Below are 25330 nucleotides of genomic sequence, written 5' to 3' on the forward strand. Positions count from 1 at the left end.
AACGCGCCCAGGACCCAGGGCTGTCGGCAGCTACACACACCAAAAGGGCACACACTGCTTGCCCTTTTCTAGTCCTTGCAATCTATTTGGAAGGCACCCAGAGGCTCCCTTGTCCATGGGAAGCCACAGGTGGCTGAACAAAGTACTATTTAGACACAAAGCTCTTGGAGAACAGAGACAAGTGGTAGCAGAAAAAAGAGAGGAAGAATAGTTCCCACAAGTTAGTGAAGATGGGGGTGAGTCTTAAGGGAGGTAGACACCCCACTGCCTGTCCACCAGAAACTAAAGAAAGAAGAGACCTTGGAGTAGGTATTTTAGATTGGTGGGTTATAAAACCCGTATTGGTGTCCCGTATTAGTGCGCCTGGAACTGAGCTCTAACTCCAGTTCCCAGCTTCAGCTTCCTGCTAATGCAGACCTGGGAGGCCAATTACGGCTCAAATAATTCATTTTTGCCACTCACATGGCAGACCTGCGTGTGCAGCCGCAGACCTGCGTGTGCAGCCGCTGGCTCTAGCCCAACTCCAGCCATGACAGCATCTGGTGAGCGAACCAGGGGATGGGAGCTCTGGCTGCCTCTGTTGCTCAAGACCCAAATGGGACTGTTTTTACTTAAATTCTGCTTTTGTTCCCACTTGGCTAGAAGAGCAGAATGTGAAAAAGGCCAGGAGTCAACTCAGGAGGAATTTTCCAAAAACCCTATCTGGACTTAACAACAACCAGTTATTATCTGAACTCCTGTGTTGAGTTGCATAACAAGAAATACTAACAGGTTTCCACCACAGTCAAATCCACAAAAGCCTCAATTCTCTGATTCTTGCCCTCCTCCTCCCACCCCCGACTGCTTTCTGGGACACAGAAGGAAGGAGGGAGGGAGCGTGTGTTCATACGCAGGTGCAGCAGGTTCTTCTGAAAGGAACATTCTAAGACCAGATAAACTTCCACCACATCTATATGCTCAAGTCCCAAGAGTCCCTTTACAACGCCACCAAGTTACCTTTGGGACAGAAAACGGAGCCAAAGACACTGCGGGTGCCCTGCAGACCTTGATTTTATAGGATGCCTCTGGTGACACTCTGTCTAAATGGCTTTTAGGCAGGGCCAAAACGGCTTTCTTTTATGGCTCCCACAAAGCCAGGCCTGTGTGTTCGTGGCGCTCTCACCCCGCACAACTCCAGGGGGCACCATTCATAGAGTGCAGAACAAATGGTGTGCATCCTCTGCAGCTGTGCCATGTGTGCCCTGCACGGCTGTCCGTGAAGGCCCCTTGACCGACCTCTGGGCTTACACTGAGGCAAGAGGGGATGGGCAGGCTCCCTTCACAAAATCCAATGCCATCTTGTTAAAAATTTGGGCAAAGCAAGAGGTGTGCCATCCCTCTCAAGGACTTGAGTTCATGGGCTAAGGCAGGACAAGAAGAAAACAGCAGGTTTGTGGCAGGAGAAATGTGGGAGTCAGAACACGGGCAATCCTACTGTCTTCAGAAACCTATGAGAGGAACTTGGGCAAAGCCTGCAGCCAGCACAGAGCTCACCAACACAAACCATTCTCTACCCCTATAGGGCCCACACCTGTTTCCTCCATCTTTCCAAAGGACAACTTCCTGTGGCTGTTTCCAGGAGTATTTTCATCACACCCCTCTCTGGATGAACTGGGCTGCCAACTTCTGTGTCATATAGCATAAGGCAACACCTTTGTTTTTCTTCTTTTGAAAGGTGCAGGCCCTGCCAGAACTCTCATGAAGAAGGAAACTCCTTCCTTCCAGCTGTAACCCCTAGCCTTCCTGCTGAGGCCACTCCACACTGCCAACAAGCTTGGAGAACCTCATCTGGAATTCAAGTTTGTCCAGGTCAATCTTATAGCCCCATCTCTTCTAAAATGTGGGCAAGCAGGTATGGACAACACCAAATTCATGCCATAGGTCCCAAGCTGGAACACTGGACACCAGCTTCCTCTCTCTTCCTTGAATAACTGACATGTGCTGACAGCACCAACTGGAAGCCAAGGTGAGATGCTGCAGTTGGGGTACAGGCAGGCTGTGAACAGGCTCAGAGGCAGGCAGGACTGAAGGGTGCAGAGGCCTGGTTCAGGTGGGCAGTGACCCTGCTCTCTGTCCACACAGACACACACAACATCTCTGGGACAAAAGTTCTACAGAGAATGATCCACCTACATAGTTATCCCGTGCGGACCAGCCTGGGTAGAGCTGCATGTGAAGCTGTCGCTCCTTCCGGGCCAGCTCGTAGTATTTCGCTTGTTCTTCTCTGGACAGAGCGTGCCACTGCAGGGGACAGTGGGGTGTGGGGAGAGAAAGATGCACAACAACATCACAACCTACACCACAGTGGTGAGGACCACAAATGACGCTTCCCCTCAGCCTGGGTCCCTCTGGGAGGGGGCAGTCTGCACTTCCCGTGAGCTGGCAGGGTGGGTCCTGGTCATCCATGTGGCTTTGCCCCCTATGGTCTGTGCCGTGGGGGGAGGAGAGGACGCAGCCTGAATCGGGGATGACCAGTCGAGAACTCCAAGGAAATGGCGACAGAAACATCTTTGCCCTGGGGGCCCACAGCCTCCTGGGCTGTCCTTGGGCTTCCCTTCCATGGAAGGGGTCACCTACCCTCCGCCCCAGGATCTGGTTGATGGCCGCGCTTTCTTTCAATGTGCACTCGGCAACGACCTTGGCTCTCATCTCCTTCATGTACAACATGAATGCGTTAAGAGGCTTCTTTATGTGGGGCTTCTTCTTCTCTTCTTCCTTTTTGGAGTCCTGATGCTTTCTGCAGAAGAAGCCCAACAGACAGACAGCCCTGTCAACCACCCCTAAGCCTCACTCCCACTCTTCTCCCCTTTCCCCTGCCCCCCTCCCCACCCCCAAAATAGAAGAAAACTAGCATGGGTGTGTGTGTGTGTGTGTGTAAGTGAGTGACAGGGTGAGGGTGAGGGTGGAGGCACAAAGCTTTGCGATCATGTCCTCAAGTGTCAGAAGCGACGAGGTATCCCAAGGCAGAGGGGAGGGTGTACTGGTGCTGGCTCCACCTCAGCACTCACAGGAGGCAGTCAGCAATGTTGTGACTTCTAGCTGAGCAATTGCAAATTCAGATACAAACAGACTTCTAGTCTAAGCCACAGTTGTAACAGCCAGCAAGACCCACCATCAAGTCCTTCATAGTCTTGATCCGGGAGCCCGTGGGTCTCGTGCGAACAATGATTGCTGATGTCAGACCATGCGAGGCCAGCCCCAGGCACAGCACCAGCAGCCCATGGCCTGAAGTTCCCGATCCGCAGCTGGCTGCCCACCACACCTCCCAGGAAAGCAGGCCCAAGGGTGGCACTTACGAGCTGTGGAGTGAGCCGACGTCACTCTGGGAGGATTCCTGTTTGACTGTTGGTGTGACTATGGCTGGGTGGGGAATGCCAGTGGTGTGTAGAGTGTGATGTGGTGGGACCATGTGGGGAGGGAACCTGGAAGACAGAAAGCTGTGTAAATCGTCAGAATCAAAATGAATGAATGAGGAGGGATGAGTACACACAATTCAAAAAAAAAAAAAACCTAGCACGTGGCACTCACATGAAAGTAACCCAAGGCATATGAAACCTGTCGGCATTAATTAGCGACAAATTAAACATAATGATTCTTATAATGCCATTAAAGCCAATGTTCTCCTTCATTATTGCTACTGACATGAGACATTACAATTTTTAACATCTTTAGCAAGAGACAAATTCAACTGATGTACTTGGGCGGAAAGGCGGGCTTGGACTACCTGCTGGAGCCCCACGTCCACGAGTGTTGGGAAGATGATTACAGACAGTTTCCCATGTCCCAGTCAGCTCCGAGGTGGAAGGGAAAATCCTGTGCTCCCACTGACAGTTACATGAAACATTAACGTGGCTGAACCAGGCACATGTACCCTGACAGTGCTGTGTGTGGTTCCTCAGGGTGATGGCATGCCATGGAAGCTGTTATTTTCCTCCTGTTGCTGAGCCCATTGTTGGACAGGAATGGGAGATGGTGAGACAGAACCATGGGGGGGAAATGCAAGTATTTTCCCATTTGGTTCCCATCCTGAGTCCAGTTTTTTTTTTAGGTCAGTTTGTTTCACTATGGGGAACGACCTGAAAACCACACTCAACCAAGCTTTAAATCCTGCCTATATATCCTTTCTCCCAAGTCACATTTATTTAATATACATCATTAAAAAGACTTCTCTATGAGAAGCAAGGTGGTAAAAGGAAGAAATGATACTGGCACTGTTCTTCAGGCCCTGAACTCACATTTCCAAACCATGCAAATTAGCCGGGATACAAACAGCTAATTTCACACAATTCTTGGCCCATCTGGAACACAAAGACAACTGGAAGGAACAAATGTCTTTCAGAATTTGGGAAAGTCTTGGGAGTCACCTGACTTGCACTGGGTTTGCAGAATCATCACTCTTACAGGCATGTGTACCACCCAAGGGAGGGTGCACACCAAAAGGGCTGAATCGCACAAGAGACCACAATGCTGCCTCCTCTCCCAGCCTGGCCCAGTCACTGGGGTCAGCATCAGGGGAACCTGCAGCCTCACAGCTGCTACTTTTCTTTCTTTTTCTTTTGTTAAGATTTTTCTTCTTTGTTTTGAAAGAGTGATAGAACAAGAGATCTTCCATCTGCTGCTTCACTCCTCAGATGATTGCAATGGTCAGGAATGAACCATGTGGATAGCAGAGCCCTGAGTCCTTGAGCCATCTTCTACTGCTTTTCCAGACACATTAGCAGGCAGTGCTACCATGGGATGCTGGCCAGGACCGCTATGCCAAAACATTGGCTTCAACTATTTTTGGCAGGAGGGAGAGGGGGTGGTTAAAGATTTCTTTATGTTGAAAGTTAAAGTTACAGGCCCGGCGCGGTAGCGCAGTGGTTGAGGTCCTCGCCTTGCATGCCCGGGATCCCATATGGGCACTGGTTCTAATCCCGGCAGCCCCGCTTCCCATCCAGCTCCCTGCCTGTTGCCCGGGAAAGCAGTCGAGGACGGCCCAAAGCTTTGGGAACCTGCACCCACGTGGGAGACCCGGAAGAGGCTCCTGGCTTCCGATCGGCATAGCATCGACCGTTGTGCTCACTTGGGGAGTGAATCATCGACGGAAGATCTTTCTCTCTGTCTCTCCTCTCTGTATATCCACCTTTCCAATGAAAAAATAATAAAAATAAATCTTTAAAAAAAAAAAAAAGAAAGTTAAAGTTACAGAGAGAGAAGGAAAAACAGAGAGTAAGAGCATTGTCTTAATCTAAACCAAAAATGGTCCAACACAGCATCCATCTAAGAAATGGCAACCTCATTTGCCCTTTTGATGGTTTCTTCTGGTGGGAACTCGGGGTTCTAATGAGGTTTTATCAAGGCAATAATTTCAAACAGAATCCCATTTTCATTACAATTTAAAGTTAGTGTGAGTTGTACATTATGACGAGGTAGAGTATGATCATTTGCTACATGAGCACAATGTGCAAGGAACATCGGGACGGTGAACATTTTCATCGCTGTAATCCCTGTGCTGGGAACACTGTGCTCTTCCGGTTTCTTGCACAATTGGCTAAGGAACATGCTATGGTCACTCTCCCTGACACAGTAGCACTTCCTCCTCTCCTCAAACCAGATGTCCGTGTCCCAAACAAGTCCTCTATGCCCTCCCTGCACCTTTCCCAGCCCCGCTCAACTCTGTGCACTTACGGGGGCCTCAGGAGGCACCTACGTCCACAAGTTTCTTTCCAGATGTGGACTGAAGGTAGTTTTCCATTGAGCCAATGACACAAACACTCAGTTCACAACATTAAATTGAAGCACCAACTGAGTTTACCCAGACCAATAGAGCAAAAACAGGAGCAAGGAGCACTATCCATTTCCAAGTGCGGCCCAGAGCCACAGGCTGCCCCTGCCTAGTGCCTTCACAACTCCAACTTTGACGACAGTGACTGGATTCTTTAATAAGAACCGTGCAAGATGCTCAGAAAGGAGGAGAAAGGGCGAGAGAGAGACAGGTGGGGAAAAAACCTAAAAGCCAACCTTTTTTCCTCGAAGAAATGAAATCTGGAAAAGCAAGAGCTTCAGAGGCACCTGGGCTGCCACGTGATGCCCTGCCCCTTCTCACAGCTCAGAGGCCTCAGAGAAAACCCAGGCCAAGGGCATGTGCTCCTGGGAGGCCTTGGCTGAGGGGCTGGGTGGAGTGGCAGCTCTCATGCGGTTTAATGGCTTGACATTCCTCAAATACAGGTACTCCATGTTGCAGAGTGAGAGGATGGATACAGGTGGGAGAAGGAGATGGAGGGAGTGATGCAAGTGTGTGTGTGTGCCCATGTGAACATCTGTACATGCCAAATGCCACAGGCAGACAGCACAAGGGCAACACGCTCTGAGCGGGGGACAATCTTCCGGCAGAGCCACACAGATGCAAGACTTCCCGCTCCCCGGCCTGTGCTGGGGGGAGGGGGTGGGCAAGGATGTGTGGCAGAGGAAGAAGAGAATGTGCTAAGTGCACCTCTGCCTCAGAAATCCCTCTCTGCAGACAACTACTTCGCGAAATGCAATAAACACCCTAAAAATTCTAAGCAGCTCATTAGGTACCCCCGTCTGCTTTTATGGCTCCGAGCCAGAATATAATGATGAACCTTAACTTGTTAAGGACAACTAATTTTTGTTTCTGGCTGTCTCAGGGGCTTCTCTGGTGCTCACTCGCCCTCTCCTTCACTGTTGACACATTTCTGTTAACTGCATGTCATCTGCCGGCCTTGATTTTATGCACAAGCAGTAGGATGCATTTTCCTGTGCAACAATCCGGCTTTGAGTTGCATTAGGTTTGTCATTATTCTCTCATTTCCCCCCTTGCACTTGTAACATTTCATCTCTCCCTGCCTTATTTTTTGTGAGCCACGGTGCACCCACATTATGGTTTATACATGATCTCGCTCCCTTTGAAGCCGGCAGATTTCAGAGCCCGCTCTCGTCGGGAGAAGAGCCTTGCACCAATTTAGCAGGCTGAGGGCCCGGAGCTCCGACATCTCAATCTAAAGGGGGTCACAGGGTGGCACAAGTGAGTGTCAGCGAGAGCTGTTTAATTGCCAATCTAGGCTTCTCCATGGTGTTTAAAGTATAATGACCCATCACTTAATTCTGAGAAGTCCTGGCCCTGCTGCTGAATAGAATGAATATCAAAGGGTGTTCTGGAACAGGGCAAGCTGCCTACATTTGCTGTAACTGCCATAAGTATAATAGACCCATACTTCTGTCGTGCCATTACCACAATAATGTATTTAATTTGCTGTATACGCTTTTTAACTAGCTACCTTTCATAAGGCCTACCTGGGGAATCGGCCGCCTGGCCCCTCCCCCCGCCACACACCTCAATCCCCTAACCTTTCTTCTTCCCATGCCTGCCTTTCTTTCCGTCACCTCCTGCCCACCTAGGAACCACCTGCTCACCTCCTAATGATAATTCAATCGATAAGCTTAACCCCCCCAATCCCTATCCTGCGATTACTTCACCACTTTTAACCTCTGGAACGCACCGAATAAACAAACCTGACAAATAATCAGGTGCAACCCAGCGATGCCGGGGTGAAGGGGAGGATGGGAGGAGTGCGCCGTGGACTACCAGCTGCTCCGAGTGGAGCCGGCCCTCCTCCCAGGAGACCCCTCCTCCTTTCCCAGGCTCGGCGAGGCTGTGCTGATATTACATAATGGGCAGAAACCAGGGAACGTAGCATTTTCCCGCCTCACTTGTACTGGCGTGGATTATGGATGCGGACAATGTGCCACGTGTAGGACATGGATCTTTCTAATTACACGATACCCATGGCATGATCACCAACGCCAGACAGGCCACATTTCCTTTTCTCTTAAAAGAAGCAATTCCTATTCTTTCTCCCACCAGAAGCCACTGCTTTGTAAACAGGAGAAGAGGCATCTTGGCCCATCTTTCCAACCTGCTCTCTGGTTTTGGCTTTCCACGTTGCCCACAAAGATTGGGGGGGGTAGCATCCCTGCCTTGTAATGCATGCTAATTTAATTATGGGCCATCATCAAAATGGATTGGCTGTTTCAGCCCATCAGGAAAGTCTAAACCTCCACCGATTTAATTAACTTGACTGAAAATCAGATGAACAGAAAATAAAACTATCATTAGGAGCAATTAGTGACTACTTAAACATACTGCTGCCAACCAGTTTGCAAATAAACTAGCAGTCGCTGAAAAATTAGCCAGAATTAATTAGGGGGAGGAAACGAGAACACGGGGATGTGTGTGCAGGCCACACATGTACTCATACTGACGGCTTTCAATACAAGCACACATGAATGCAGACGTACACATGACCTTTCGTTTAAATGTTCAAAGATGCAGAGCCACACAGGCCAACACAATAGCCACCAGCCTCACGTGACTAGTCTGAATTGAGATGTGCTGGGTCAGATTAGGAAAAGTACAAAAAAAAAAAAAAAAAAAAAAAAAAAAAAAAAAAAACGTGAATATTTGGTAAAAGTTGGATGATGACGATGATGTCGAAGCAGTATTTTGGTTTACAGTTCTGGCTTGAGTATAAGAATATGCCACTATGAATAATTTCACTATTAAACTGGAAAAAAATGGCCACTATAAAATTTAAACTTTCCCATGTGGCTCCCATCATGCATGTCTCTACTGAAAGGTGGTGGGGGAGGGGTGGGTATGGTGAGGGGGGTGGGGTGGGATTGGCAAGCAGAGAATGCCCTTTGTTTTGACTTTGAGTCAGAAATTAAGCTTGAAAAGGTCAATCATCTATGCTAATACTCCTCTTTGTGTAATAATAAAACCATCTCCACAACAGAGAAATGAAAGCACCCCACACCTCGACAGCTTCTTCCTGCCACCTTAATTTCTTAAAATATGCTGTTCTATCGATGGACTCAAAACACCTCGACCCAGAAAGACATCGCTTACCTTGAGAGTTCAGGGCAATGTGTGAGTCTTTTCCAGAAATAAAGCTTAGCATCCCATGGGCTCTAGTGCCCCTCTTAGAACTAAACATGGCCTTAGCCCCCAGGTGGCCCCACAGCCACCAGAACACTAGAGAAGTTACTAGTGGTCCCAGGCCTTGGAACTCACCTGGACATGGAAGCATTGACGGTCAGAGCTGTGGGGTAGGGGTGTCTGAACCCTCCTGTCGTGATGGGGTACACGGGTTGACCTTGCCTACAAAGAAAGGGGTACAAAGTCAGAGACAGGCTACGAGGTCTGGAGGAGTGGGGGGGACAAGAAAAAAGAAGAAAAGGGAAAAGTTCTCTCTGCATAGTAAGCTTTATTCTCATTTGATCAGAACAAAAATCTTGGGGATTGTACAGGAAGGATCAAAGGGAAGAAACACAGAACAATTTGAATGCCATAAATCTGATAGGAATGGCTAATTAAATTTTATAACCTCTGCTTATGTCAATAGAGACCCTCTCCCCAAGCTGAAACTAGGTGTTTTGTTGTAATAATTAAAGGCGAAGTCTCGCTTGCTTTAATGGAGCCATCACACTAATTGAGGGCTACACATCCAAAGGAAAACAATAATGAATGTAAATTTATACCAAAATAAAGTACAGTGAATCAAAGGACTTCAGTTGCGCTTTGGGCCTCTTTCGGTATTTAGATCTCGGTGAGAAAACATTAAATTAACAGAGCTTAATTTGTAGCCTTTTGTCAAATTAACAAGTGTTGACAAGAGTTACCGGGGGGAGCGTCCCCAAGAAGAATTGTGGGTAACCAATAGACAATCACACCTCATTACAATAATTAAAAAATACAGCAACATGCAAAATAGCATCCTCATGAAAGACACACAACTTTCCCTGACAGAGGATTGTCTGAGTTGCTTCTTCCTTTTCATCTGGCCTTCAGACCTGTCCCCAGAAGCTGACTGGGGCAAATGGTGACTGCACAGGAATGGCCCCCGACTGGCTAAGAAGAAACGGGGGTCACAAGTTTGCATGTTCGTATTCCACAACAGCCCCCCACCAAAAAAATTGAAGACAAAGAAATGGAAACTATATTCGGGGTTGGTACTGAGCAGCAAGAGCTCATGCTGTCAAGTTTGTCTAACAATACAGCACAGTATTGAGTGCAAGGTGAAGAATGAAGGGCAGGAGAAGACTTGAACTAGTCTAAAAGAGAAGCTCAGAGCCAGGAGAGAAAGCCCATGATCCTCCCTCCACACTCCGACCGTGGAGTGCTCCCAGCACATTGCTGTGTGATGTCTACAGCAGAAATCGCTAACAAAAAATAGGAGGATACTTCAAAAAGTGTACCGAAAATAGAATTGCAAGTTCATTTTGGTGTAAGTAATTCTGTAATCCACACATCGGTTTTGCATAACACATGTTTTCCATGAACTTTTGGAAGGCCTCTTGTGCACACACAGCAACATACAACCAAGAAATACTGCATGCTGTATCAGGTATGTACGCACGCACACATACTACATGTAAACACCATTAGAGGCCTTTCTACTCTGATTTTAAAATATACATAGTTAAAAAAAAAGTTATACAAGGCAAAAAAAAAAAAAAAAAAGATCCAATTGCTTCCAAGAACCAGGGCTGACATGTGGAGGGGCCTCTCAAGCCAGGCCTCCAGCTGCCCAATGGCCAGCCTGCACGCTTAGGGAAAACACTGCCCTTCAGGACACCCTCAGCCCGTCCTGGGTCTCCTCCACAGACACAGCCTCCCACGGTGCTCTCCATCCTTAGAGGGCGATGACCACCTTGGAGTTGGAGCTCACCCTGTACCTGGATTTCAACATGAGCCAGCTAGGCTGTTCCTCCTCCTACTCCCTGTTGCCCAATACATAATACTTCCAAGGGAGACTTCAGAGGCCTCAACCTAATGACCTGACTCCAGTGTGGGTTGCCCCGGCAGAACACCCATGATGAGCTTCCCTGAGAGGGAGCCCTCTGCAGACTCACAATATACCTGAAGGGTGCTTTCATCTACCTGTGCTTTGGGGGCCCAGGTTCAAGATGCTCAATGAAGAGTCCATCTCCTATATGAGGGATCTGAATGGGATTTGCTTGGCCTGCATCCCCACAAAATACTTCAATAGCACCTTCCCCACATTTTCCCTGCGAGGGGTTCCTTACCTTCCCCATTCTCAACACACACACACACACACACACACACACACACACACACACACACACACACACACACACACATACATGCACAGACTAAATAATAAGCATGCCCATGTAAAAAAACAAAAAGGAAATTAAAAAAGTGGAACTCCTTACTGTGGTACTAACCATCCGAGCGGATGGGGGATCTGTCCTACAGTGCCGGGTGAGAGCGGGTAATACGGAGATATATCCGGAGGGTGTGGAGGCCGGGGGATTCCTGCAAGAGGAAGCAGCATGGTTAGCTACAACAGGAAGAGAAGGAAAGAGCCACAGTAGGGGTACGGAAACAGGACAAGAATGAAGACAGGCATCCCTTCTAGAATCCCAGCACGTGCTTCTTTCATGATGATAAGCACTCCAAGTTCTTGCCAAGATTTCTCTTATCCCCACCCTCCATGCCCACCCACAGTTGCAAAGAGAAGTTTCTCAGTCTTGATAGTCTGGGACACGTTGCCAGGCAAGCTCAGATCAGAAAAATGGCATCCAGGCTATTGTGTGTGATGATTCAAAGTTACAAAAAATAACTCAACAGGTAAAGGGCTTGGCTCACAGTAGGTGGTCATCTAACACTGAATTCTCCTGGGCCCTTAGAACCTGTGCCTTCCTGAACCTTCAGCAGTTCCAAGGACTTTGCTTGCATGTGAGTTTTTCCTCTGGTTCCTAACACAGTTCCAGAAATAGCGACTTGGGGAAGACCATTCTCACCAAGGTGACTCCTCCCATCATTTACAATGTTGAGCAGGGGGAATCGACCACCTGGCACTCTATCTGGGACAAAGGCAGGGAGAGGCTGGAGACCTGGCACCCTCAATTCTGCGCCCTCCTTCCCTGAGAGCTGGGGCACCTGCCACGGGTTCCCATGGTGTGTGCCCCCTCCTCACCCCACCTGCCAGGCTGGGAAGCCCAGGGAGTGATGCTCACAGAGAAGAACCCGGAAGTGAGGGGCATGACACCCATAACAGAGATGGTTCCTGGATGAAAATGATTTCACGAAAAAAAAGGGAATTCATTCTGGAAGTTTTTAATTTGTAAATTAAGTCTCCCTTGGTGACATTTTCACACAGACATTTCTTTCTCTCCATTACAAAAACCCAACAGATTAGCTCGGGCGAGGACCCTACACCAAGCCATTTGCACACTTGAAAGAATGTTCGGCAGAGGAAAAGTAAACAGTGTGCAGACGTTAATCACATGTTTTACGATAACCATTTAAAAGCTATTCCCTGTACTGCCATTATTTAAATGAGACGCTGGGCTGCCATTCATTTGCAGAGCCCAGGCTGGCTGGCGGCCTCCTCCAGCCCTGTGAGCGCCAGGCTGGGGCCTGTTTCAGTACAGAGGGGGCTCGGCCCGGAGGCCAGGGAGGACCTGCCCCTGGGTAGCTTCCTGCAGGGACCAAGCAGGCCGCTCCTCCAGGCCCATGACAGAGTCACGTCCCTAGCCAGCTAAAATCTACCCTTCCATTCCCAATCTGTGGAGAGGGACCTTGTACCACTCTGTGGTCCAGCCTCAAAGTGGCAGGTGGCCTTCGCTGTCCTCCCAGGACCAGGCCTCCAGCCCAGCAACCCTGCCTGCCTTAAGGCAGTCAGGGACCAGGCGTGAAGAAAACATGGGGACAGGTATAAAGGCTGCAAGAGAATGTGGCGACTGTGTCCTGAGACAAAACAAGATCTTCCTAGTTGGCAGTCTTCACATCTGTAAAATGGGCTTGGTGATGAAGAGGCTACCATGAGAGAAGCAAAAGCCCAAGTGAATCAGCTAGGAGCCTGTGGATCCCCACTAGGTGATCCCCAAGGGTTGCAAGCGGATCAAATTCCTGAACCATGCAGGGGACTGCGCCTTGGGGGAGCCCGGAGACTTCTCCTCCTCCTCCTCCTCCCAGGAGATGCCTACAGCAGGGTGCTGCCTGCCCAGCCTGTCAGGGGCTCTTGGGGTTGGGGGTACACCTAGAACATATCTAGGAACTGGGGTCCCCCACACAGTGGCCTTCAGGGCACTCACTGCTCCTAAGAGAGCTCTAGGACTTCAAATGGACTTCTCCAAAGTGGCGCAGAACACCTCCCCAGCCCAGGCCCCGGACCCACAGCCTACCTGTTTTGGGGTCAACATCGGCTGGTAAGTGTGGAGGTGGGTTTCCGGGCGTGAAGTGCTCATTGCTGTAGGTGATAAGAGGCGTGAGGGGGTGGACGTGGTGAGGGTGCTGCACCACCGGCACTTTGTTCGACTGTGGGGAGGAAGAGCAGAGAAAAGCACCATCAGGTGGGTCCTAGCAGCTTGGGACCACCGAGCACAGGCCTGCGGCACCTGGGCACAGCCTCCTACCTCAACTGAGGAAGGTACACTCAGGTGTCCTCGGCCCTGCCCCAAACCCATCTTCCAGTCCAAAGTGACAGATGACAGCAAGACACACCGCGGTTTAATCTGCTTCCATGTCTCCCTCCTCAATGTACCTGGCTTTTCAACTTCCGTCCTTGCTAACACCTCATCACGGAGCCCCATGAATGTGCATCTCTCCAATCAGCAGGTGAGTTGGAAATGGGAACTTTAATCTCCTGGGGCCTACTGTGCTCGCACGTGGGGCTGGGATCTCCTACCCCAAGACCCCACTGGTGGGACCTCTGGGACACAAGCAGGCCTGGCTTGGGACCAGTCAGGAGAACCTTCATTTACAAGAGCTCTGCAGCTCCCCACCAGGACCCAGGGTTCAAGCAGGCCACCCTCCAGGGCACCTCCCCTGCCTGAGAGGCACAGCAGGCCGGCCACAATCCTTTGCAGACAGTGGCGATGAAAAAGCCCACTCAGGTACTGGGGTAGGAGAATAAACTTGACCAGAAAGCTCAACCGCCTGGCCAGCACCTGCATATTTTATGCAGAGTGAGGCAGCCCTGATTCATTAGGAATTTCATTAGAAAGTCTTTGGGGGAAACGCTAATAAATTAACTGGATGATGATGAATTGGGCTAATAAAAGGTATGCGTGGAGGAAGGAGGCAGTTCCAGAACACAAAGTACGGGGTTTGGGAAGAGCGGATCAGTGGAGAGAAGCAGACAGAATGTGGAGAAGCACTGAGCGTCTATTTGCAGGTGTCATGTCTGGTCCTTTCTCCAATTATTCTCTTTTCCCCACCCAAACCAATCCACCCATCCCCGCTCCACTGCACTGGCTACAACTTAGCCCAGCAAGACCACAAAGAAAAAAAAAAAAGCTGAAACAAGCGAACTCCGGGGCCATTTACTGAGAGTAATCCAATTGCAAAAAACCCTATTCCCCATAGAGGATTTTCACTAAAATCCTACAACAGGGACATTTAACCAGATTAGGTACCAGCGAAGATAAAGAGGCTAGTACTAGATGATGAATGGATTAGAGTCAAGTTTCATTTCAGAACGTGTCTTCATTTCCTTTTATTACTTTTAGGGAGGCACCACTTGCATTAACATCAAGGAAAAGGGAAGCGGCCAGGCCCCAGTGCTGCCCACTAGCGCCTCCCGAGTTCAGGGACCACCGAGCAGTCAGTTCTCTTTCGCCTACTGCTGCCTGGCCTTTCCGTGGATGGCAGACGGAGGAATCTAACAGGGGGAAGAGTATTTTTTTTTTACCACCGCTAATTACAAGGAAGGCATACTGTTTAAAAAAGCACTTCTGACTTTTTTCTGAGTACCTTTGGAAAGAAAAATAGATGTTGGAATGGTGGCTGGGGGAGGTGGGAGGAACCTACAGGAAAAGGATATACTTCCCATAAACAAGTGGTCTCTTTCTAGAGAAAACGGCCAGTGTCTAGCACATGGGAGCCCCGTGTGTTGTGTCGGACTCTTTGGCCATCACAGCAATTCAGCGGGAAGCTACCAAGGCAGAGGAAGACCATCAGACAACCAGGAAACCTCCAGAGTTGCCAGCCAGTCATCCCGGACATGCCAAGGTCACGGTTCCCAGGCCAGCAGTTGCCACTCATAAGCATACTCTGAGGGTCTCTGCAGGGGAAGACTCATGTTTGAGGGCGCCCTGAAAAGTAATGAACTTACTGAGAGGCAGAGAGAGAGAGGGTGGGGGGGAGACTATCAGGAAGAAAGGGAAAGGACTGTTGCTGCCTTCCAGAAGTTTCCTGCTTGGTTAGAAAGCTACACACCCGCGGACATGAAAGAAAGCTGAGCAGTCCGAGGCAGTTTCAATCAAGTGTAGAAAAACAGCATGTTCAGTAGGGGGAAATCACACAGCGTGTGCAGAAGGGAGGACTCTCCTGAGGGGTGGAAGGACTGGCCCGACACCACAGGTGCAGGTCCCCCCACGCGCACCTCCGTGCGCAACAGGAAGCAGCCGGCTTAAGTATAAAACCACATGGGGGCAATGAAACTGGAAGTCCCCAATCCTGGCGAAGTCAGGCACCTCTCCAGATGCCTTGTGCAATTCCCAGATACCTCAGTCCCAGGAGGTCTCAGAAGGGCCCAGTCAAGTACACCTACACTCTGAACATGCACCTGTTCAGCCACGACCCAGCACACCCCAGGCCAGAGAGCCCCCGGGGGCCACCACGGCCAAGCACAGAAGTTAGGAGACTGGAGTTGCAACAGAGTCAAGTGCAGGCGGGAGAAAATCTAGCAGGTGGTTGGTTTATCACTATTGCTGGCAGGTTATTAGTCATGTGATCGCTATTGCTGGGAAGGAGCTGCCTGATGACAAGGTTCTGTCTGCAGCACAGAACAAATCCCACAGCCGCTGTCCAAGTGGGACCACCGGGAATGCGGGGGAACCCTGTGCCCCTCTTGTACACCACATCATGAAGGCTGCGGCTGCGCAATCCTGTCTTTCCCCGGGTGTGGGGTTTACACATTAATTCTCCTTTACTAGCTCCGTGCATGAAGCAATTCCAACAAAACCTGCAGCCCTGCCCCAAGTGCCAATGCCCCTGTATTATTTTGCTCACTTGTCCTAACCTGTCCATTCAAAATGTTGTAGTGTGGGAGTCAGGAGGGTGCAGGAGGTGACAGCGGAGGGGGAAGTTTTAGGTGCTGCCTGCCTGGCTTTCAAGGAAAACTGGCATCTCTGCCAGGGCCTGGCCATTCCTTCTCATCTCAAAGGCCACCCCAAGCTTGTAGGACCCTGACAACATCCCAGCCACCTGTCTGTGTGAGATGACCAGGTCCCAAGGTGCAAGGAGCCCTCGTGGGTCACACCCATCGAACAGGCTGACCTGCCTACACCCTGACTCCTTTTACGATGGGAGGCCTGTGGTGTCCGTCTCTCCAGCCTTGAGACCTCACACAACCCTTTGTTTCCACGTTGCTTTATACTCGCTGCTGGCCTGCCTCTGCCTAAGTTTCCTAAGGACAAGGATAGAGGCTTGTAGAACTTTGCGTCCCTGCCATGCCCAGCCCTTGAGAATGGTGAGCACAGTCACAAAAGCTATCCACGAACCTCCATGCTGCAACTTCAAGTATCGGGAGAGGAGGAGAGCTGCCCACAGCGGCTTGTTTCAAGGAAATGGCTGTGCTCTTTAAATGTCCTTGACTGAGAATCACAGAACACCCGGGAAGAGGAGGTAGGCAAGGGCTTCAGGAGCCAACCAGGCCAAGGCCCTCCACTGCAAACTGCCCTTGCAAATTTTAAATCTTTTTAAATTCGTTCACTCACTTTTTTTCTTTTCTTTTTCTTTTTTTTTTTAATTGAAGAGGAAAAAAGAAAATCTTCAGTTCACTGGTTCACCCTCCAAATACCCCTCCCTACTCTGAAGCCGGGGACTCAGTCTTCAACCTAGGCCTCCTGCATGGTTGGCCAAATCCTCAGGCCCCTGGCATAGCCCACAGGAGCCACCAGGGATGAGCACTGTGGCTTCGGGGTTTGTCCTGCCTGCCCCAGCTGGGAACAGCAGGCATCCGGTAGGGTGGCTGTGCCAACGCAGGGAGAGCTGCGCGTAAATCACAGGGCTTGGGCTGGAAGCACACTGCTGGCAACTTTGGAAAGCTTGTTCCGTGGCTCCTGAATGTGATGACGCAGTGAGCGGTGCCTGTGGTCTCCTCTTCCGGTTGCATTGCCGGAGTGAGAGCACAGCTACAGATGCTCACTGAGGGACAAGAGTATCCTGGGAGAGGAGTGGGTTGTGGCCACTGGCTCAGGCCCAGTACTGACATCTTGTGCAGACATCTTTGTATCTCTTGGGAGAAGACCCATTACTTGAGCACCCCAATCAAGGAGATGACCAGAGGGGAGCTGAAGAGGAAGGAGGAAACACAGCAAAAGGTCTTTCTAGAATCAGGGAGAACTGATGGACAGCAGAGCTTTGCACTCAGGACAGAGAGGAGGCCTCCCACCTCCTCCTCCTCCACCTCCCCCTCTCTGAGCATATTTTCCCTAGAGGTTAGGCACCCTGAGAAAGTCTGCACCTGGGGGTGTCATCGCTGGGACAGCAGGGGATGCAGACGGCAGGGCGGCCAGGACAAGAAAGCAGTAACAATGTAGGGAAGGGTGGTGGGCTACAGGGACTCCAGTGTCACTCATCTCCTTGCTTTATCTTTTTATCCACCAAACAATTGCCACATCAACCCTGCTATTTTTCAGGTAACTACTTAACTTAAAGGTGGGGGTGGGATGCCAAGTCATTCGTCCTGCTAACTCCTGTTCAAGGTCATGGCAGCGAAGGTCAAAGGAACCAGCAGGAAGAACTTCGGTCACTGTGGAACCCTCCAAGTTTAAGATGAAAATGGTGACTCTTCTCAACCACATTCATTGTACCTTCCCCCCTGCCGCGCCCCCCTCTCCCTGCTGCCCGCCCCCTCCCCCATCCCACAATGTTTCAGCACACACAGCCTTGTTGCCGCCACCCTCAGGACGTGCAGCTCACTTCCAGAGCCTCTGTCTGGGGTGACCTGACCAAGCACACACACCTCCTCCCCGGGCTCTGATCTCCTGGACCTCCATTTGGCTCAGAGCTGCCACCATGCGAGGGAGTCCTGCCTGTGCACGAGCCTGCACGTGGCACACGTGACACACTTAGCAGGGCGAAGTCCTCACGACTCAGAGCGGAAGTCGCTACCGTGTGCTAGCAGTTCGCACACAGCAGGCGAAGGCCAGGCCGGGCAAAGCTTATCCTCCCTGGCGTGACCCTCTCCACCTCCTTTTGGTGTCCGCAGCTTCCTCAGGGACACCTACGACTCCAATTCTTGTGAAGGGGTTGGATGCCAGGCTAAATGTCATGGGGGGCAACCATGGACCCCGCTAGCCTTCCTAATTGGACTCAATGGGCATCAATCGTCAACTCCCACTGCCCAGGCCCTGCCAACCTCACCACTTAAAGCTACAAGGACCCTGGCCCATCTGACCTCTAACCCCTGAAACACCCAAAAGAGGACAGCCACATAGCCCCAAACTGAGTATGTTTAGCAGGGACCTTTTCACGGTCCCTGGGGGGGTGGGGAGGGTGGGAAGGAAGGACTGCTTTGTTTTAAACAGCATTTGGCTGATTAGGGGAGGGGGTATGGAAATGTAACAAGATGTTTCTGCATCTCAAATACAAACACAGTATCAGGGTCCAGCCTTAGCAGATAAGAAATGAAAGCAAACGGTCTGACAAGAAATCAAGGGGAAAAGCCAGCTATAACTGCACCCATTCAAGGAAGGAAGCAGCATCTTTCCAGGAAGAACTGAAAGCAGAAATCCACATTGGCTTGAAATCTCTAGGGTTTTAGGCCTTCTGCCTGCAGAAACTGCTCCCCAAAGCAAGGCCAGCTCTCCTTGCTGTGTTCCTTAAGCTCTGTGGGTTTGGGGCACTGAAGAGTTAAAGCAAAGAAAAGGTCCTTTAACAGCCCTCAAGGCACACAAAGCCTTTCTACCCCAAGTCCTCCAAGAACTATAAGGTGGGAGGGTGGGGTGACCTTTGACCTTTCCAGAACCCATAAGCAGAATATGCTGTAACTCGGCCATGCCACCCTCATTGCCAGGCACCCACGTACCCACCCAAATGTGGCTCATACTCAGGGACCTTGTCCTAAGAACAGGAGGGCTCACAGCACTCCTGGGGCTCTCTGCCAGCCCCGTAACCCTAAATGTGAGCAACCTCCAGGGAAGCAGAGCTGCTCACTCACCTCGGTAACCTATTAACCAGCAGATGCTGCAAACAAACAGGACCACTGCTGGCCTGCTTTCTCCCTGGCCCTCCTCTACTGCACCACCCTACTGCTCTCTCTCTTTTCTGTTGGAGAAAAATGGGGCCAGAAAGTACCTCTAGGAGCTCAGCACAATAAAACAAAAGCAGCGCATGGGGGCCTGGGTCAGCCCTTCTCCTCCTGGGGATGGGGGTGGGAGGGCTTCAGGGGTCTGGAATGGCCAGCTCTTGGTGATGGTGGTAGGGAGGGAGGGTAAGGCCAGCCTCAGGAACAGCCACCATCCACTCTGGGTTTTCCATGGTGGCACGAAGGGTGATGGCGGCCAGCAAGGTGTTTGTGTCATCAGAGTCCCTAGGATGAGATGAAAGGAGGGGCTGCATTTGCAGCCAGCAAAGACTCTTGGGTGACTAGTCCTACCGCTTCCAGGATCAGGGTGGAGGAGCAGTCTGGGAAAAGCCACCCTCTTCAAGCACCAAAAACCCATCTCCCTGCTGCAGAGACAGGAGCCAAGCCCCAGAACACACTGAACCCAGGCCTGCAGGCACAGTCCCAGACCAGCTTAGCTGCCCCATGTCTTGCTTGTGTATCAAGCAAACCTTTCAACTGGACAGAGAGAACGGCTATGCCCATTCTGAGCCCTAAATGAGCTTTGTGAGAATCCCCAGCGGCCCTGCACAGCTAGCTGGGACCTGCTCAGCACAGTGGCCGGTGCCCTTGCGGAGCCCCAAGGCCACTCTTGTCTAACGGCTAGCTGCCACCTAACAGTGCATGCTTTCCATGATCAAGCCGTATATCAACAGCTAGAGCACAGCCTGCTGAAAACAACAAATGAACAGAAAGAAGGCATAACAGGGTTGGGGTTTTCCTTAAGAGTAAGACATCTGCCTGAGCAGGCCCCACTGCCCGGGGGACCTGCGCCCAGAGTACCACTCCACTTGCTTTGCAAACCCTCAAGGCTGCCTTTGCCTCCCTCTCCCCTTTTTTAGCACTGGGTCCCTTGAGACAGCAAGACGTGGAGAGGGGTCTCTCTCTGTGTGCCAAATTCTGCCGACTCATACTTTATCATGGACTCAGACTGGCAGATTCTTCTCACAGGCAAAGACTGCAGGAAGCAGCAGGACAGTAGGCAGAGAGCACGGACACACACAGTCCAGATTCTCTCTCTCATGCACATGCAATAGTGGACTGACTCAAACCGCCCTGGGTCCTTGGTCTCTTTCAGGGTGGGCCAGGGGAGGAGTTGAGGGGTCTCCACTACAACCACCCAGCTGGTAACACAGCAGACTGTCAAACACTGAAGGTCTCCGGGCCGGACTCAGCAATGCTTATGGGCCTTTTCTTATGCTCCCAGAAAGGGTGTGGGGAGGCTGGGGTGCTGGGGCGAAGATGAACACCCAAACCTGTGTGCAGCGGTCCGGCTTCGTGGGAGGCACAGTCCAGGCTCGAGCCCGCCAAGCTGTGCTTTCACGGGCTCTTGAACGATTACTTCCAGTGAAGTTCATTAACTATAATTTATTTCCACTTCATTCTCATTTATTTTCCAATAAAAAGAAAGCATCCCATTGTATCTCCCTCAACTAAACCCTGAAAGAAGTGGCAGGCAGAAGTCCCGGCCCACTGTGCTAGGCTCACGCCTGCCCGCCGAGCTGCCAGGGCTCTCCCTCTGCCTGCCGGTCTGCCTTGCAGCGGCACAACGCGACATTGCAAATGCTCAGCCTGGAGCTCCAGCGGATGGGTGTGACATTCACCCACGGGTCCTCTTGGCAGCTTCTCACCCCCACGGGGTCTCAGGGGCGAAGGACAAGCCCCTTCACCCCTAAGTCATTTCCCAGGAATCGGCACACTCGCCCCTCCTGCCAAATAGTTCTCTACTACTTTGGGTATTAAATGATCGGTCCTTGCATAATGAATCTTGTTGAGTGTCTGAATTCGTACAGACCATTTGGTAACTGGGTAAGAGGGGACAGCTGTTTCTAAGAGAACAGATCTCAAAACAAACAAACAAACAAACAATCACAGAGCTAGGAATAAATCTAACCTACTCTTAAAGAAGAAATTCAAAAGCTCAAATTTGAAGCAAGTTAAAAAAAAAGTCATAATGATTTCCAGGCAACTCCTCCAGCGCCGAACACCACAACCTCCAATTCACAAACCTCCAGAATTACAATGGAAAAGCAAACCACCAGTTCTGATTTTCGTGTAAATTTTAGGCATACGATGGCCGTACAGGGCAGCACTCTCAAGCACTGAACAGTGGACCCAAGCAGACACCCACATTAACAGTGGCCTAACTTTGGAATCTGCTTGTGGATTTCCTCGGAGGCTGATGGGAACTCAAGAGGTAGCTATTTCCTTTAGAAATCCAGTCAAAAAACAAAACAAAACAAACAAAACCAAAAAACCCAGCCCATCTTCTCCTTAGTACAGAGCAGGTCGACAGAGTCAAACCAAGAGTGCTTTCATTCACTGGGCCTAACACACACACACATGTCCAAACCCTAGGATTCTGGAAAGACTTCAGCACAGGGAGAGAGAGGGAAAGCTGCCTTCCGTGGCCTAAGGGGATTCCTCAAACGCAGGCACCCACACCTCATGTGAAACACAGTCAGCCCGGGGCCAGGAGAGTGAGCGGATCACCGTTCCCTCTGATCACGAGCTGGTGAGTTGGAAGTTTACGGTGACAAGCAAATGACCCAGGCAAAGGTCATTAAAAAAAAAAAATGAAATGCACAAAAGTGTGGGATTATCTAGTTGGGAGGGTATGTCAGGATTTCAACACATTCTAACATATTACAGAAGGCAAAAATTTCATTACGGAGCTCAGCCAGGCCCCCCATCAACCCCAAACCACAAAAGGGAGGTTTCCTAAGAATACAAGGTCGTAGGCTCTGCTGCTCCCAGAAAAAGCTGATGTAGCAGCCCATGGTGAGGGTCCTCGCCTCACGCCTCACAGCATCTGTAGCATCAGAGCCAGGGAATTCGCCCACCCAAAGCATCCCACTTCTGCAAAGACATCAAGAACAGAGGATCACCGCAAAGTAGCCCCCATAATTTGAGTAAACCAGACCCAGGGAAACTCCGAACGGAGGAAGACAATGCCGTGCGCATGTAAAGTGTGGCAACAGGACCTGCGCATTTGCAGCCCGAGCCCGCACGGCCGCCTTCACAATGCCCAAGAGTTCACAAACTCAGACGGAACCAGAAACCTGCACACGGCCGCGAGAGTCAGCGTACCCCTGGCAGGCCCCGCTGCTCAACTAGGGAACTACATCACTTGGTGCTTTCACGCAACATGCAGGCACGTGGACCTTACAGTGTGCATTTCATTCCCTCTTCCCCGAACACCACATCTAGAGTCGATCAGCCAGGGTCATTCAACGCCACCACCAATAAAAGCATAATAAAGGTAATCAGAGGGCTGCTTCCAAATGCCCTTCCTGCTTGTGGCAGAAGAGTGGACCCCACTCTTGAACCCCAGCATGAGGTAGCCTGAATCCAAAACTCACATGGCAAAAGAACCGTCTTCCTAAACCATTAAGAACACCATCAGCTGTCATCAGTCTCATGCTCGGGTTTCCAAAGCACATTTTTACATTAAGTTCAGAAAATATCAAGATCATAAGCGAGACCATGCCCCTAAGAGGCTGACATGTAAATTCGGAGGTTGAAAACAAGCACACTTCAAGACGTGTAGCAACAGAAAGTTAGCATTAAATATGAAACCCGAGGGAGTGGTTTACAAAAGTCTTGCTACTGCCAAAAGTCTTAGGGGTTCTCAAAACGGTTTCAAGCTTGGCATGTGCCTGTCTTGTCCCTCTGAGGGGCATGGCCATTTTCCCATCTTTCTCTCTGGCAGAGCCCACTCTGGTGGGCCAAGGGCGAAAGAAACAATGACTGTGTTAGACGAAATCCCCTAGCCCACTCCCACTACCCCATCCCCAAGTCCACTACCCCTTCCCGGATCCCAGCGCAGCTGCACACTGCTGCCAGCAAGGGGATAAGAGTCACACTTTCTCTCCTCCCCCATCTTTTTTTTTTTAACCCTTTTCCCCCTCCTCCCCCCCAAAGCTGCCGGCTAAAGGACACAGAGAAAGGGCACAGCTTGAGTTGACCACTTAACTCTATTTGGCTCTTTCCTTCCCACCACTGGAATTTTTTTAAGGGGGTGGGGGGTCAAGCACAGGATTAATAGTCAAGACCATGAGCACAAACAAACACAGACATGTATACATCACACACACACACACACACACACACACACACAACACTACTCACCCAGCAATTCAAATTGAGGTGCCAACCGCCCAACTGCTGGAAGAGAGAGACCCCGGAGGCCACTGTGCCTCCCTTCCCACTCAAATCTTCCATGCCCACTAACACTGCATCCCTAGGGTACATAATAGCTTTGGTTTTCCTCTCTCCACCTCTAAATAAACTTTCTCTGTACCTTCAAGATGGGACTGGGCCAGGGATTTTCTTTTTTTTCTCCCCCTCCTCCCTTCCCGCTTTTCTCACTTTTCCTCCCCACTTGCCCTTGCTCCCTGCACCATTCACCGCAAGAGATGGGCAAGAGCATCGTGCGACTCCGACATGGCTCCCGCTTTCTGGCCAGGTTTCCTCAAAAATGCTCCAAGTTCCCATTCCCATCGCCTGTCATTACTTCATTCATTTTTCCCCCTGCGTACCCATCCCTTAAAAAAATATAGATGTATATATTCTCAAAAGAAAAAAAGAGAGAAAACTAATGATCTAATTCAGCTGGTTGCAGGTGAAATTTAATTTTCTTTCAACTGAAATGCTCCTTCTTGCTGGGTACCATTCCCGAATCCGTGAAGGAAGGGGGAAGGCCCATCTTTCCCCCAGCCAGCTCCGGGCACCTAAGTCCCCCTCCCTCACCCGTTACCTTGGGCAGCGGGGACGGGGCTGCCGCTAAGAGGAGCAAAGAAATTACGGCCGGCCATGAGGAAAAATCATCAAGTGGAGGCAGCAGGCAGGCACTTTATCTGCAAGATTGTCAAATCCCTCAAAACAAATTTCAGAGGGAGAGGGGGCCCGCGATGGGAGAGGGGGAGGGAGAAAGTATATTTTCTTGTCATAGTGACACGGAAGTGACACATGGCAGGGCCCTGCCTGCCACTTGTGCACACCCTCTTTGCCTTCCCAAGCAACAGCCTGTGTCTGCAGGATTCGCCACTGACCTCTGCGCACCGGGCTCACCGGCATTCCAACAGGCACACGCTGCCTCACTTTTTTTTTCCCTCCCCACTGTTGAGTTTTGCTAGTTTTTCCCGGAGACAGAGAGAAGAGGAGGGGGAAGAGGGCCGCAAACAGATGCAGAGGGGACCACTGAAATCCCACAAACCCGACTTACTTTTCCTGGGGCTCGCATAGCAGCCAGGGCTGAGTACATTTGTGTGGGTTTAACTTAATTTGAGTGGAGATGCTCAGACATCACAGGCCTGAAGTCACCCCCCCGCCCCTTTTACTGCCAGGAGGGGAGGGTGGGAGGAGGGTGGCTGCTCAGGAGGGGCGACAGATGGGGAGGAAAACTTGCCGAACACAAAACTCATGCAGAACCTCCCCTCCCACCCTGCGTGCCCCGGCAAGGGGAGCCACTTCAGCCTCACCAGAAGCCAGCAGGCAGTAGCCCCAATTTGCATGCAGGTAAGAAAAGGACCCTGCCTGAGCCAGGTGGGGGCCTCCACCTGTCTGGAGTTAAAGCAAGACCCGGGATGGTGTGGCTGGATGTTTCCTGGTGGCCACTAGGCACCCAGCAAAGCTGGTAGAAGAGCAGACTGTGTTCACAGAACTGGCCGCCGGTTCTGGAGTACAGCTTGTTAATTTGGGGGACAAGTTAATCAGCCTCACCCCACCCCCACCCGAGCCAAATCAGCAACAGCAACAACAACAAAAAGAGGGCTGCAAGGGAACCGAGATAGAACCAAAAAAAAAAAAAAAAAAAAGCAGTAATTCTTTATTTCTTGTTTTTCAAATGATGGCTCCATGGCCCCCTCTTTTTGCATTTTTTTTGGACTTCCTGGCTAAAGTGTCAGGCAACAGCCTCCAAG

At 50.6% G+C, this 25330-nt stretch overlaps 1 protein-coding gene across 24 annotated transcripts in view; it reads right to left on the bottom strand.

Moving 5' to 3' along the window:
- TCF7L2 (transcription factor 7 like 2) overlaps positions 1 to 25330 on the bottom strand; it is a 181405-nt gene that overhangs the window by 11891 nt on the left and 144184 nt on the right. For 14 of the 24 annotated variants that reach the window (XM_040992079.1, XM_040992084.1, XM_040992083.1 and 11 more), the window contains 6 exons: positions 13258 to 13390; positions 11281 to 11383; positions 9116 to 9202; positions 3336 to 3461; positions 2617 to 2776; positions 2173 to 2280 (listed from right to left, as the gene is read on the bottom strand). In XM_040992079.1, the coding sequence (XP_040848013.1) occupies positions 2173 to 2280; positions 2617 to 2776; positions 3336 to 3461; positions 9116 to 9202; positions 11281 to 11383; positions 13258 to 13390 (717 nt within the window). Of the gene's footprint in view, positions 1 to 2172; positions 2281 to 2616; positions 2777 to 3335; positions 3477 to 9115; positions 9203 to 11280; positions 11384 to 13257; positions 13391 to 23537; positions 23695 to 25330 lie in introns of those variants that run through there. The other 10 variants (XM_040992085.1, XM_040992082.1, XM_040992078.1 and 7 more) reach the window with 3 other exon arrangements.

The sequence above is a fragment of the Ochotona curzoniae genome, unplaced genomic scaffold, assembly GCF_017591425.1.
Source record: "Ochotona curzoniae isolate NIBS_2020 unplaced genomic scaffold, NIBS_Ocur_1.0 contig_66, whole genome shotgun sequence".
In the NCBI taxonomy this organism is placed as follows: Eukaryota; Metazoa; Chordata; class Mammalia; order Lagomorpha; family Ochotonidae; genus Ochotona; species Ochotona curzoniae.